This window comes from Myotis myotis, unplaced genomic scaffold (assembly GCF_014108235.1).
Source record: "Myotis myotis isolate mMyoMyo1 unplaced genomic scaffold, mMyoMyo1.p scaffold_m19_p_5, whole genome shotgun sequence".
NCBI lineage: Eukaryota > Metazoa > Chordata > Mammalia > Chiroptera > Vespertilionidae > Myotis > Myotis myotis.
Genome location: NW_023416357.1, coordinates 44,140,348 through 44,156,072, shown reverse-complemented (window position 1 = coordinate 44,156,072; position 15,725 = coordinate 44,140,348). Strand labels below are relative to the sequence as shown.

Genomic DNA, 15,725 nt, shown 5'->3' with positions numbered 1-15,725 from the left:
TTCTAGCAAATGAGTACAAGATGCCATCTGACACCTGAGTATTTTCATCATCTGATACCTGAGTAAGTACTGCATCTATCCTAGATGGTGAACTGCCTAAATTTTAGATAGCAAAGTGTTACTTCTAGCTGTAAAACAGCCTTTAGTATCCAATCACAATTCTAATTTCACATGCAATTTCTTCCATTACTTTTAGTGAAGTTTAAGAATCCACAAATCAAATGGCAAACGCATTAGGACAAGCAAATTAAAACCTCCTCCACTGGAAAGAAAGAACTGAGTTTGCTACTTACTTGGCAGCTTGTTCATTAAGGATCTTTAAGTAATGCTCCACTGGACGGAGGAGTTCAGGAATTTCTAAAATAAACGTCCGGAGCAGGTCTGACTGAACATGGGAATTCACAGCCGGTATTAATGATTGAAATTCTGACTTCAGGTGATAAAGGGTTTTGACAATCAAGAAGAACTCTTTGGTAGAACACTGAAAATAGAAATAGTTTTTACCCAGATAGCACATAATACATGAAAATAAAATTTAATTTGTGATCTACTTTAAAGTTAGAATCAGAATAAAACAAAGTTTTAATTTATTTTATAAACTATACTAGAGGCCTGATGCACGAAATTCATGCAAGAGTAGGCCTTCCTTCCCCCAGCTGCTGGCACCGGCTTCCCTCTGTCACCTAGGACCCAGGCTTCCCTCTGGCACCCGGGACCCGGGCAGCCCCGGCTTCGTCTGAAAGGTCATCCAGAAGGACATCTGGTCTAATTAGCATATTACGCTTTTATTATTATAGATAATTGAAATAAAATACTGCTGATACCATCTAAATGTCAAATTAATAGTTTAAACACTTTATAAAATATTTTAAAGCTATAAGGAAAATAATTTGAGACAGAAATAGTAAAGCCAATAGTTGCTCAACAGTTTTTCATTTTCAAATACACTGAACACATAGCAAAAATACAGTAAACAATGTCAAAAATATAAAAGACAATTTTGGGGAAATATCTGTAAGACATATGAGAGATGAAGGACAAAATCCCCCCCAAATATATTGAGCTCTTACAATCTTACATGAAGAAAATGAGTAATCCAAAGAATAATGGCTAAATGAACTGACTATGCAGCTCATAAAAAAAGAATTTCCAATAAGCACATGATTAATCACACATATAACTAGGACAAGCAAATTAAAAATACAGGATAGCTGCTGCCTCGAACAACCACTTCAAAAATACAACTAAAAGACGGAACGGACATCATCCAGAACCACAGGAGGGCTGGCTGAGTGGAAGTTCTACAACTAGGAGGAAAGACAAAAGCATACCGAGACTCAGAGGAGGCGCAGTGCTGAAGTAAAATACTAAGGTGCGGAGTGCATGCAGAGCGGGCTGGCGGCTGAGGGCGCGGTTGTCTGTTTCAATCGGGAGGGAGTCTCAGACTCTGAGCTCCAGATCCAGGCGAGTCTCTAGGGACCCAGACTCAAACGGGAGAAGCGGGACTGTCTGGCATTGGTCGGAACTCGAAGGCAGCTTTCTCTCCGAGGTTTGCAGGGGTTGCTGGGACTCTGAGAGGCAGAGCCCCTGGGGATGGGACTGAGAGCAGCCATAACTGCTAGCCCCACTCTGCCTGCCCTATAGATCCCCTGGGACCCGCCTCCCCCAAGCCCTGCAGGGAGACTTTTTCTGGATAGCCTCAGGCAAAGGCTAGATTAGCACCTCCCTAGAAATCCAGGAGCCAGGAAAATCAGAGGTCAGAGTGACCCATCCAGTTTGCAGCTCCGTGGAACCATAAAAGACACACTCAGGGGGCAGACTCAGTGAGCACCAAAGCCCCATCGAAGCAAGTCTAGCCCCAGAGGGGTGTCTCCAGCACAGAAGTTCTCCCACTGTAGACACAGCTGATTCTCACAGCCAATTGGCCTGGAGGTCAATTTCTCACAGCGATAACTACAACAATCAAGGCTTAATTACAATAAGACTGTGCACAAAGACCACAAGAGGGTGCACCAAGAGTGTCTACCTCAGGTAATTGGGACACTTAGCACAGAAAGGCACTCTATCGACACAGCGAAGCATAAAAAATGCTGAGACAAAGAAACAGGACACAAACGACAGAATGGGAGGAAAGCAAACTGCTGGATATAGAGTTCAAAACCACACTTTTAAGGTCTTTAAAGAACTGTCTAGAAGCCGCCAATAAACTTAATAAGGCCCTCGAAAAGACTGGTGAGACCGCCGATAAATGTAGTGAGATCCTCAAGAAATCTAATGAGACCCTCGATGTTGTGATAAAGAACCAACTAGAAATTAAGCATACACTGACTGAAATAAAGAACATTATACAGACTCCCAACAACAGACCAGAGGATCGCAAGAATCGAGTCAAAGATTTGAAATACGAAGAAGCAAAAAACAAAATGCTTTCCAACCGGAAAAGCAAAATGAAAAAAGAATCCAAAAGTATGAAGATAGTGTAAGGAGCCTCTGGGACAGCTTCAAGCGTACCAACATCAGAATTATAGGGGTGCCAGAAGAAGAGAGAGAGCAAGATATTGAAAACCTCTTTGAAGAGATAATGACAGACAACTTCCCCCACCTGGTGAAAGAAATAGACTTACAAGTCCAGGAAGCGCAGAGAACCCCCAAACAAAAGGAATCCAAAGAGGACCACACCAAGACACATCATAATTAAAATGCCAAGAGCAAAAGACAAAGAGAGAATCCTAAAAGCAGCAAGAGAAAGAAAATCAGTTACCTACAAGGGAGTACCCATACGACTGTCAGCTGATTTCTCAACAGAAACTTTGCAGGCCAGAAGGGAGTGGCAAGAAATATTCAAAGTGATGAATGCCAAGAACCTACAACCAAGACTACTTTATCCAGCAAAGCTTTCATTCAGAAGTGAAGGCCAGATAAAGAGCTTCACAGATAAGAAAAAGCTAAAGGAGTTCATCACCACCAAACCAGTATTATATGAAATGCTGAAAGGTATCCTTTAAGAAGAGGAAGAAGAAGAAAAAAGGTAAAGATACAAATTATGAACAACAAATACACATCTATCAACAAGTGAATCTAAAAATCAAGTGAATAAATAATCTGATGAACAGTATGAACTGGTGATTGTAATAGAATCAGGGACATAGAAAGGGAATGGACTGACTATTCTTGGGGGGTGGGGGAGGGAAGGGGTGTGGGGTGAGGGAAGAGATTGGACAATAATCATGCACCTATGGATGAGCACAGTGGGTGGGGAGTGAGGGCGGAGAGTGGGGTGGGAACTGGGTGGAGGGGAGTTATGGCGGGAAAAAAGAGTAACTAATGTAATAATCTGAACAATAAAGATTTTAAAAAAAGAATACGGTACGTAAAAAGCCATGGGTCTAACAATATTTATTTAAACTATTTTTATTTAACAGAGAAGTAAAGCTCTATAGTGAGAGCACTGTATATACTATAATCCTAACTATACATTTTACAAGTTTATATGAATGATGAAAACAGAAATAAAGCCAAGAATTAATAATAATAACATAAAGGCTTATACATTAAAAATATTGTATTCTTAAAGCAATACCAGGAGGAGGATGTATCTAAAAATAAAGATGAGAAAATGTCAAAAATAAATAAATAAAATAAAAATACAGGATAGCATTTTTCACTTATCAGGATGTCAAAAATTTTAAAGCTTGATAATAACCAAGTCATAAGAGACATTTTTATATACTATTCATAGAGAGATAACCTTTTTGAAGGAGAATTTGACACATCATCATAATAAAAAAGTACACATATCCTTTGACTAAGCATTATACTTTTAAAAATTTAACTAAAATAGTATAGCAAGCAGTGAAAAATATATGTACCTGAATATTTATAGTAAATTGTTTATAATAATACTAAAAGGATAAATAAGAAACCAATATCCAGCAAATGAAATATTAGAAAAAACTCACACAAGGTGTGAAACAGTTTAAAAATTCAGACATGTGTACATACTGATGTATAAATTGATATGGAACTCCATAATTTCAACATATATTAATTATACATATATATTTACAAAGTAAAATTTTATTTGTGATTCTTTAAATTATATGCATTATTCTATAGAAATAAAAGTATAAATTAAAAATTTCTAGAAAGGTACATAGGTAATTTACTCTGGATAGTGGGTATGTGAGGATGGTAGAGGAAGACTTTTCACTCTCTTTCAAACCCGTGTACATTGCTGTAATCTTTTATAGAGCATGAATACTTTTGACACTGGAGCTTCTGAAAAAGAGAATGGGCTATTTAATTTCATGTCCATCTAATTTCACTCTATCTTGAAACTACAGTCAAAGACTGCTTAAAAAGGCAGGACACCACAAGAATAACCAGGAGAAAAGACAACAGCAACAACATCTTATATCACTTCTCAGCCTTTTGGCTGAGATCAACTGCATCAACATCTTAGAACAAGCACTGGCCGGGAGTTTGACATGCTTGTCTTAGACGTTCTAAGTAAATAGATAAGTGGTAATTGACTTTGAAGACTCAAAATATTTTCATCATAAGCTGGCCCTGAGGAAAACTAGGATCCAGCTTGAGATACAACAAGAATCCTAAAATACTCAGGAAATGGTGGCACAAATTACCTTTGTAAGTGAAATTGAGGGGAGAGGGAGGAAATGATTGGTTGAAAGTGACTTAAGAAGTAATTAAATCCCTCAGTCTCCTATTCCTCTCCCTGCCACTGGGCAACCACCACTCTCCCACACTACAGAAGACTAATTTAGTTTCTGGAGAAGTTAAAACATAGACTATCCTGAACCAGCCTTAGGCACTGTGAAAGATGAAGGTACCACCAATAGCAAGGGATTAGAAGAACAGTGACAAACTAAACACTGAGATTCCCAGTTGTCCCCCTTTACATCCCAGAATATTGTTAGCTAGTCAGGAGGCTGAAAGAGTATCTGGGGAAGCTCACAAGCCCAAGAGGAAAATTCTAAGATACTATAATAGCTAAGATCTGGAAGCAGCCCCAGTGCCCATCAGATGAGTGGATAAAAAAGCTGTGGTACATATACACCATGGAATATTATGCAGCTATAAAATGGAAGGATCTCTTACCCTTTGAGACAGCATGGAGGGACCTGGAGAGTATTACGTTAAGCAAAATAAACCAGTCAGAGAAAGACAAATGTCACATGATCTCACTCATATGTGGAATCTAATGAACAAAATAAAAGGACAAACTAAACAGATCAGATCCAGAGGCAATGGAAGCATAGAACAAACTGATGAATCTCAAAGAGAAGGGAGTGGGGAGCAGGAAGAGAGGGAAGAGAATAACCAAAGAACTTATTTGCATATATGCATTGCCCATTTCTCTGATGATTATTGATGTTGAACATCTTTTCATATATATATTGGCCATCTGTATGTCTTTGGAGAGATATCTTTTCAGGTCCTTTGCCCATTTTTAATTGGAATGATTGTTTTTTGGTGTTGAGTTTTATAAGGTTTTTGTAAGTGTTGGATATTAAGCCCTTATCAGATGTGTCTTGTCAAATATGTTCCCCCATTTGGTGGATTGTCTTTTCATTTTGTTGATGTTTTCCTTGGCTGTGCAAAAACTTTTCAGTTTGGTGTAGTCCCATTTGTTTATTTTTCTTTTGTTTCCCTTGCCCGAGGATATATATTAGAAAAAAATATTGTTATGGGAAATGTCCGAGATGTTACTGCCAATGTTTTCTTCTAAGATTCTATGGTTTCAAGTATATAATTTAAGTTTTTAATCCATTTTGAGTTTGTTCTTGTGTATGGTGTAAAAAGGTGGCTTGGTTTCCATTTTTGCACATAACTGCCCAATTTTCCCAGCACCATTTATTGAACAAACTATCTTTACCCCATTGTATGTCTGTGCCCCCGAAGGAAAATAATTTGTAGCCTAGAGTTTTATATCCAAACTACCAAAAACAGTGAAAGTAGGGGAAAAAAAGACATTTCCAGATATCAATGTCTCAAAACATTTCAATACCCCTTCTCAGAATGCTTCTGAGGGTGTAGTTCATCAAACAGAAGGAAGAAACCAAGAGGAATACATGAAATACAGAAAACAGAAGATTCAATTCAAGGGAAATAAAGGGAACCTAAGAAGGTAGTTGTATAACAGTTGTAATGAGAAGGGCAACTAGTCCAGGTTGGATCAGTTAAGAAGGCTCAAGAAAATAAAATTTAAAAAATATTTGAGCCCTAGCTGGTTTGGCTCAGTGGATAGAGCATCGGCCTGTGGACTGAAGAGTCCTGGGTTCGATTCGGTCAACGGCACATGCCTGGGTTGCAGACTCAATCCCCAGTAGGGGGCGTGCAAGAGGCAGCTGATCAATGATTCTCTCTCACCACTGATGTTCCTATCTCTCTCTCCCTCTCCCTTCCTCTCTGAAATCAATAAAAATATATTTTTAAAAAATAGTTTATGAAATTAAATATCTTGAGGTAAAAGAGATTTAGGATTGAGTTAATGGTAAGTATACACAATAAGTAATATATATAAAATGGATTAATGATAAGAACGTATTTCGAAAGACAACTACTAACTATAAGGAATGAATTAAATTATGCAGAAAAATAAGATGTTAGATCCAACTGAACAAAAGTTTAGTTAAAGTGTAGCATAAAGCACCTCTTCTCCAGAAAGGCCACTGTATGCTGGGAAAGATACATACAGGAAACTGGACTATTTGCATAAATGTGGAACTAGAAGCTTTTTGGTCAATAGTCACTTGATACATTTTAACAAAGATGAAGGACTAGCCCAACTGGTGTGGCTCAGAGGTTGAGTGTCCACTTATGAACCAGGAGGTCATGGTTCCATTCCCTGTCAGGGCACATGCCTGGAGTTGCAGGCTCAATCTCCAGTAGGGGGGTGTGCAGGAGGCAGCCTATCAATGATTCTCATCATTGATATTTCTATCTCTATCTCCCTCATCCTTCTTTTCTGAAATCAATAAAAATATATTTAATAAAGAAAACCAAAAAAATGAAAGACTAAAAATAAATATTTTCAATATAATCCTATATAATAAAAGAGAAAAATGCAAATTAACCATCACTTCACTATGCACAAGCCACGCCCACCAGCCAATCAGGAGCATGTATACAAATGAACCCAACTAAGATGGTGGAGGCCACGGAGCTGGAGGGAACAGGTGGCTTGGGTTGCCCCCAGTGATGAAGGAAGCCAAGCTTCCCACCTGCTCTGGCTGGCCCTTGACTCCGCTCAAGGCTAGAAAGTTTCAATTATAGAAGATAAATAAATCCCATATACCTGCTTCCAGCTAGCCATGGACTCCACTCAAGGAGGGGCTGGGAGCCTGGGTTGCTAGGGGCACCCCAGGCTTCCAGCCAGACCTGGGCTCCGCTCAAGACTACAAAGTTTCAATTATAGAAGATAAATAAATCCCAGTTTTAAAAAAAGGAGAGGCTGGGAGCTTGGGTTGCTGGGGGGCATGGCCAGCCTTAAAACAGCCCTCAGCCCCTCACCCAGGCTAGCCAGGCACCCCAGTGGGAACCCCACCCTGATCCGGGACACACTGATTCAGGGCAAACCAGCCGGCCCCCACTCATGCACCAGGCCTCTATCCTATATAATAAAAAGGTAATATGCAAATTGACCCTAACAGCAGAACGGCTGGGAATGACTGGTCACTATGACACACACTGACCACCAGGAGGTAAATGCTCAATGCAGGAGCTGCCCCCTGGTGATCAGTGTGCTCCCCCTGTGGACTCTGCTCAGCCACAAGCCAGGCTGCCAGCTGCCAGCACAGCGGTGGTGGTGGGAGCCTCTCCTGCCTCCTCAGTAGCGCTAAGGATGTCCAACTGCAGCTTAGGCCTGTTCCCCGCTGGCAAGTGGACATCTCCCGAATGCTCCTGGGCTGCCAGAGGGATGTCTGACTGCCAACTTAGGCCCGATCCCCTGGGGAGCAGGCCTAAGCCAGCAGATGGACATCCCCTGAGGGGTCCCAGACTGTGAGAGGGCACAAGCCCAGTGCACAAATTTTTGTGCACTGGGCCTCTAGTTTTTAATAATAACTTACATGAGATTACTGCAATTTGAGAAGGAAAAAAGGGTTGATTTTTTCATGCTCAGATGGGATGTAAAGTTTAAGTCAACAACAGAAGCAGACTGAAAACCAGAAGCTCTTTCCAATCAAGTCCTAAGTGCCCAAGGAAGATTACTCTCAAGTGTCTTTCAATGGTTCTGAAAGAAAGCTGAGGATGTGGGGAAAGCTGAGGCAGAGGACAAGGCAGCTGCTCCCAGAGCCACTCCAGCGCAGCCCCATTCCCAGCAGCGCACTGCCCTGTGGAAGAGCATTAGCACAGACCCGCAAGTGCAAAAGCCAGCATCACAGGCCGGAAGAGCCCAGCCGAAGCTCCGCACTGGAAATCTGGCTTCAGGCCTACCCCAGTCTGGCTAAAAAACTACTCTCACCCACAAAAAATTCTGGAATCACTGTCTTTCCGACATTTACTAAGTGCTATTATCCTTTAAGTATATGCCAACCTTAGCAGTTATGTGTCACTTTCTTACAAAAAAGTTCTTGAGTTAAAAAAAAAAAAAAGTTAATTGGTTCCTGTAACTATCACAATTTTCTAAGATCTGGATTTTAAGTTCTATTAAAAGAAATGGGTTTTTTTTGTTTTTTTTTTAATATATTTTATTGATTTTTTACAGAGAGGAAGGGAGAGAGATAGAGAGTTAGAAACATCGATGAGAGAGAAACATCGACCAGCCGCCTCCTGCACACTCCCCGCCGGGGATATGCCCGCAACCCAGGCACACGCCCTTGACCGGAATCGAACCTGGGACCCTCCAGTCCGCAGGCCGACGCTCTATCCACTGAGCCAAACCGGTTCCGGCAAGAAATGTTTATTTTATTTCAGGGTCAACCCACTTGGGGTCCTCTATTATTATCATTGTAAAAATACCTATTTGTGCCTATCCCATGGCATCTTACACACAGCAAGATGGGATAGGCTTACTGCTTCCACAACAGCCAAACATTGTTCCTCACCGTTTTATGAATTTCACATAATTAAAACATCCTGTACCCAGAATACCACTCACCATTTGGTGCATACAGCAGAAGATTTTTAGAGTACTCTAATGATAAAGAACAGACATGTGTTTGATGGCGGGTTCCAAGAGCCAGCTAACTATCCATAAAAATTTGGCTTAAAGTATTTAGATTTCCTAATGATTTGGTTTGTTACTACATCATTTCTAATCTTCACTTTTCAAACCAATCTTTACGCACATTAAACATTAAAACAGCAACAAGGAACAGCTTCTGAGTGAGTCATAAGTTCTTTAGTAAAGGATATTTGAAATTCTTTTAAAAAAGTCATTCTTTCTCCATTGAATACCTTTAAAATCAATTAGATTCTATACTGTATGATCTCACTTATATGTGAAATCTAAAGAAACAACAATAACAACAACAATAAAAAAAAAAACTAAACTCACAGATACAGAGACCAGATTGGTGGCTGCCAGTGGTGGGAGGCAACTGGCAGCGGGGGCCAGGCCAGCGTGTGGTTGGCGCCAGGCTGGCCAAGATGAGTGACAGTGGGGCCCCCTGAACACTGGTCACCCTACAGATCAGCCCTGATCACCAGCCAGGCCTGGAGACCCTACCCGTGCATGAATTTCATGCACCGGGCCTCTAGTTGTAAATAATGCTGCAATGAAAATAAGGATTATATATCTTTCAAATTGGTGTTTTCATTTTCTTCAGATAAATACCCAGAAGTGGAATTGCAGGGTCATCTTGTAGTTTTATATTTCATTTTTTTGAGGAATCTTTATACTCTTTTCCATAGTGCCTCACTAATTTCAGTACTACCAACAGTACACAAAGGTTGTCTTTTGTGATGAGAATTTGTAAGATCTACTATCCTAGCAACTTTTGAATATACAATACAGTATTGTTAACTATTGTCACCAGACTACATTGTATCTCCATAACTTATTTATTTTATAACTGGAAGTTTACCTTTTGACCATAAAGTAAATTATTTCCCTAAGAGTGAAAAACCTGTCCTGTCATTTTTTTTTTCATTTTTTTTATTGTTTAAAGTATTACATATGTCTCTTTTTTCCCCAGTTGACTGCCCCCAGCCCCCACCACTCCCATCCCCCAGGACAAGCCCCCACCACCCCAGTGTCGGAGTCCATTGGACATGTTAATATGCATACATACAAGTCCCTTGGTGGATCTCTAACCGCCCTCCCTCCTCCCCCCCGCCTTCTCTCTGAGGTTAGCCGGTCTGTTCAGTGCTACCTTGTCTCTGGATCTGTTTTTGTTCATCAGTTTATGTTGACCATTATATCCCACATATGAGTGAGATATTTATCTTTCTCCGACTGGCTTATTTCACTTAGCATAATGCTCTCCAGTTCCATCTATGTTGTTGTAAATGGTAAAAGTTCCTTCTTTTTTATAGCAGCATAGTATTCCATTGTGTAGATGTACCACCGTTTTTTAATCCACTCATCTGCTGATGGGCACCTAGGCTGTTTCCAAATCTTAGCTATTGCAAATTGTGCTGCTATGAACATAGGGGTGCATATAATATATCCTTTCTGATTGTTGTTTGTAGTTTCTTGGGATATATTCCTAGAAGTAAGATTACTGGGTCATATGGGAGTTCCATTTTTAACTTTTTGAAGAAACTCCATACTATTTTCCACATTGGCTGCACCAGTCTGCATTCCCACTAGCAGTGCATGAAGGTTCCTTTTTATCCACATCCTTGCCAACACTTGTCGTTTGTTGATTTGTTGATGATAGACATTCTGACAGGTGTGAGATGGTACCTCATTGTTGTTTTGATTTGCATCTCTTGGATGATTAGTGACTTTGAGCATGTTTTCATATTTCTCTCGGCCTTGTGTATGTCCTCTTTCAAAAAGTGTCTACTTGGGTCCTTTGCCCATTTTTTGATTGGGTTGTTTATCTTCCTTTTGTTAAGTTGTATGAATTCCCTGTAAATTTTGGAGATTAAACCCTTATATGCGATAACATTGGCAAATATGTTCTCCCATGCAGTGGGCTTTCTTGTTGTTTTGTTGATGGTTTATTTTGCTGTGCAAAGCTTTTTATTTTGATGTAGTCCCATTTGTTTATTTTCTCCTTAGTTTCCATTGCCCTAGGAGCTGTATCAGTAAAGATATTGCTACGACATATGTACGATATTTTGCTGCCTATGGAGTCTTGTAGGATTTTTATGATTTCCCGTCTTAACATTTAAGTCCTTTAACCATTTTGAGGTGTGTTTTTTTTCTAGCATCAATTTATTTTTCCTAGAATTTGGATACAATAACTGCAGCAAGACAGTGCTCAATACTATTCAAACCTCACTTTAGGTTCTTAAACCACCTCAGCATTTGTCAATGTGAATTCACATTCCAGTAAAACTGGTAAACTGAAATTTGACATACCAACAAATTTACTCAATATTAATGTAACTACAAAATTTTATATGTTAACACGTGGCCTTTACAGAATTTGGCCTTTAGAAACTAGCTTACAACACAAAGTTACTCTTTGTTTACCTGTCCTGAACTATTTAGTGTTACACCAACAGACCCCCTTTCCCATAGCTTTTACCATAAAGAGACAGGTGATTCCTCCCTTTAAGTGGAAAAAAAACAAACACACACGCACAAAAAAAACCAAAAACCAAAGTTCCCACCCAGAAAAAAAATGTTAACAGAACTATCCAATTGTAAAGTATCAGCAGATATAACACTGGAAGTAGATTATTTCCAGTGGGCAACTCTGAAGTCTTTTACCTAAGTAGTATAACAGAAAGTTACAGTGTTGACCAAAAGAACACACAGGTTTCTCATTAAGCTTTGTTATTTTAACAGGTCTCAAAATTCTGTGACAAATTTTTGGTCATGTTGTTTCCATTAAAAAGTACTGATTTTGCCCTAACCAGTTTGGCTCAGTGGATAGAGCGTCGGCCTGCGGACTCAAAGGTCCCAGGTTCGATTCCGGTCAAGGGCATGTACCTTGGTTGCGGGCACATCCCCAGTAGGAGGTGTGCAGGAGGCAGCTGATTGATGTTTCTCTCTCATTGATGTTTCTAACTCTCTATCCCCTCTCCCTTCCTCTCTGTAAAATATCAATAAAATATATTTTAAAAAAAAAAGTACTGATTTTAAAAATTAATAACTTAAAAACTGCCACACACACAAAAGAACCAAATGGTCCACAAAAGATCCTCATTTCCTTCTGAAGGTTTTATGATGCATTGTAATCATTCACTAGTCTTTTACTATTAAACTTAAATGGCCAATTGAGACACACAGTTCTGAGACGGTTCTTCCACCACTGGTTAAAACTGGGGTGGCAGGAGTTGGGAATAATGTTCATTTAGACTCTGCGCTTTCTGGGCAGACTTGGTGACTTTGCCAGCTCCAGCTGCCTTCTTGTCCACTGCTTTGATGGCACCCACAGCAACTGTCTGTCTCATGACACGAACAGGGAAACGGCCTAGAGGGGGGTAGTCAGAGAAGCTCTCAACACGCATGGGTTTGCCAGGAGTCATATCAACGATGGCAGCATCACCAGATTTCAAAAACTTAGGGCCGTTTTCCAGCTTTTTCCCAGAATGACGATCAATCTTCTCCTTCAGCTCAGCAAATATGCAAGCAATGTGAGCTGTGTGACCATCCAGCACAGGTGCATATCCAGCACTGATTTGGCCTGGGTGGTTCAGGATAATCACCTGAGGCATGAAGCCAGCTGCTTCCATTGGTGGGTCATTTTTGCTGTCACCAGCCACACTGCCACAGCGAACATCTTTGACAGACACGTTCTTAACATTGAAGCCCACATTGTCCCCAGGAAGAGCTTCACTCAAAGCTTCATGGTGCATTTCAGCAGACTTTACTTCAGTTGTAATGTTGACTGGAGAAAGGTGACCACCATACCGGCTTGAGAACACCACTCTCCACTCGGCCCACAGGGACAGTACCAATACCACCAATTTTGTAGACATCCTGGAGGGGCAGACGCAGGGGCTTGTCAGTTGGACGAGTTGGTGGTAGGATGCAATCCAGAGCTTCAAGCAGTGTGGTTCTACTGGCATTGCCATCTTTACGGGTGACTTTCCATCCCTTGAACCAAAACATATTAGCACTTGGCTCCAGAATGTTGTCACCATTCTAACCAGAAATTGGCAGAAATGCTACTGTGTCAGGGTTATAGCCAATTTTCTTAATGTAGGTGCTGACTTCTTTAACAATTTCCTCATATCTTTTCTGGCTGTAGGGTGGCTCAGTGGAATCCATTTTGTCAACTCCAATAATCAGCTGTTTCACACCCAGCGTGTAGGCCAGAAGGGCATGCTCACAGGTCTGTCCGTTCTTGGAGATACCTGCTTCAAATTCACCAACACCAGCAGCAACAATCAGGACAGCACAGTCAGCCTGAGATGTGCCTGTAATCATGTTTTTTATGAAGTCTCTGTGCCCTGGGGCATCAGTGATGGTCACGTAATACTTGGTGGTCTCAAATTTCCACAGGGAGATATCAATGGTGATACCTCGCTCCAGTTCAGCTTTCAGTTTATCCAAGACCCAGGCATACTTGAAGGAGCCCTTCCCCAGCTCAGCAGCCTCCTCAAATTTTTCAATGGTTCTTTTGTCAATCCCACCACATTTGTAGATCAGATGGCCAGTAGTGGTAGACTTGCCAGAATCTACATGTCCAAAGACGACGATGTTGATGTGAGTCTTTTCCCACTTTGGGTTTGAGTTAATGCTGGTTTTCACGACACCTGTGTTCTGGCGGCCACCCATTTGTGAAAAAGCTTGAGTCTGTTTTTGTGTATGGTGTAAGTTGGTGATCTAGTTTCATTTTTCTTTTTTTGCATGTATCTGACCAATTTTCCCAGCACCGTTTATTGAAGAGACTGTCTTGACTCCATTGTATTCTCTTGCCTCCTTTGTCAAATATTAATTGAGCATAATGGCTTGGGTCTATTTCTGGGTTCTCTGTTCTGTTCCATTGGTCGATATGTCTGTTCTTGTGCCAGTACCAGGCAGTTTTGAGAACAGTGGCTTTGTAATAAAGCTTGATATCTGGTATTGTGATCCCTCCAACTTTGTTCTTCTTTCTCAGGATTACTGTGGCTATTCAGGGTCTTTTTTTATTCCAGATGAATTTTTGGAGAGTTTGTGCTAGGTCTGTGAATAATGCCATTGGTATTTTAATGGGGATTGCATTGAATCTATAGATTGCTTTGGGTAGTATAGACATTTTAATGATGTTGATTCTACCAATCCATGAACACGGTATGTTCTTCCATTTGTTTATGTCTTCCTCTATCTCTTTTTTCAATGTTTCCCAAGTACAGGTCCTTTACCTCCTTAGTTAAGTTTATTCCTAGGTATCTTAATTTTTTTGGTGCAATGGTAAATGGGATTGTTTTTTTAGTTTCTCTTTCTGTGAATTCATTATTGGTGTATAAAAAAGCCATAGATTTCTGGGTGTTAATTTTGTATCCTGCTACATTGCAGAATTCATTTATTAAGTTTAGTAGTTTTTTGATGGAGTCTTTGAGGTTTTCTATGTACAATATCATATCATCTGCGAATAACTGTCCTGTCATTTTTATGACTTAAACTGTAAAGCTTAAATAACGAAAATCAAAATAATGTTTTTAACTTACCTTCAATATCTAAACGTGTTTGCATATTAAACCACTATAAATATTATACAAGCAGATTTTCCTTTAAGTCAAATAAGAAGCTATTCTGAGGTCAAAATAATCAGTCAACTCTTTTTAAAAGTAGCTAATCTAAATAAATTTCCTATTTTGACGATGGTCCACACTTTGAGACTCAAACCTGAAAATATCCTGTTTTATAACAGAAGGACCTCTGTGTGTTGCAGCAGTTGACAGAAGTAGGCATATTATTTTTTACAATGCAAAAACTGGAATAATCTTAATTTGTGCAGTTAAAATTTTTGAGGATTCTCTCGTGTTCTCTGCAACATTTTACAAAATACAGTAACACTAAAGCTCTGAGATGTTTTCTTTTAATATCTGATGTGCTCATGCTGAGGAACATTACCGATTTTAACAGATTTGATTGTACCACACTTACTTTTTTGTGATAAATGCTACAGACTCCTCTCTCTATGTCAGGCAATTTGTGTAGATGATTTTCTATCTGACCAAACACACTGGATTCAGAATAGAGAACTTCAGACACAGCATCCAGCCGAGCATTTATTTCCCTGTGAGAACAGTAATAGCAGTTATAAGACGTGGTAGCAGGGAGAATGTGGACATCTCCCACTCTAAAGCCCAGCCACAAAGAAGGCTTCTCTGCATCACTGGTCCTTTCCTGACCCTCATCATTTGAATCACAAAGCAGGTGCCACACAAAGAGGGGCAGAGACAGTCTCATTGGGTTTTCCCTTCCTCTTGGGCAGACGCAGAGAATGCACTTCTCAGCCTCCTCTGAAGATAGGTATGGGCGTGTACCCAATTTCTAGCCAATGAACGGTGGTAGGAAGGATTACGCTACTGCTAGCCCTGGCCCATGAAAAACTCCTGGTGTTTGCTCTCTCCCCATTTGCCTACTGGACGTTGAGCCCAGGGCAATCTTGCTGACTCCATCAGCCTGGGTCCACAAATGGAGCAAAAAA

At 40.3% G+C, this 15,725-nt stretch overlaps 2 protein-coding genes across 3 annotated transcripts in view; both read right to left on the bottom strand.

Moving 5' to 3' along the window:
• MSH3 (mutS homolog 3) overlaps nucleotides 1-15,725 on the bottom strand; it is a 128,171-nt gene that overhangs the window by 51,391 nt on the left and 61,055 nt on the right. For both annotated transcript variants that reach the window (XR_004967549.1, XM_036309189.1), the window contains exons 13-14: nucleotides 15,179-15,311; nucleotides 294-481 (exon numbers count right to left, since the gene is read on the bottom strand). Coding sequence is in view for 1 of the 2 variants with exons in the window: in XM_036309189.1 (XP_036165082.1) it covers nucleotides 294-481; nucleotides 15,179-15,311 (321 nt within the window). In the remaining variant the exon portion in view is untranslated. The remainder of the gene's footprint in view (nucleotides 1-293; nucleotides 482-15,178; nucleotides 15,312-15,725) is intronic.
• On the bottom strand, nucleotides 12,400-13,884 carry LOC118655900 (elongation factor 1-alpha 1-like). Its single transcript, XM_036308462.1, is given in 2 exon segments — nucleotides 12,400-12,979; nucleotides 12,981-13,884. Coding segments are annotated over 2 exon segments (1,467 nt in total). The 5' UTR covers nucleotides 13,868-13,884.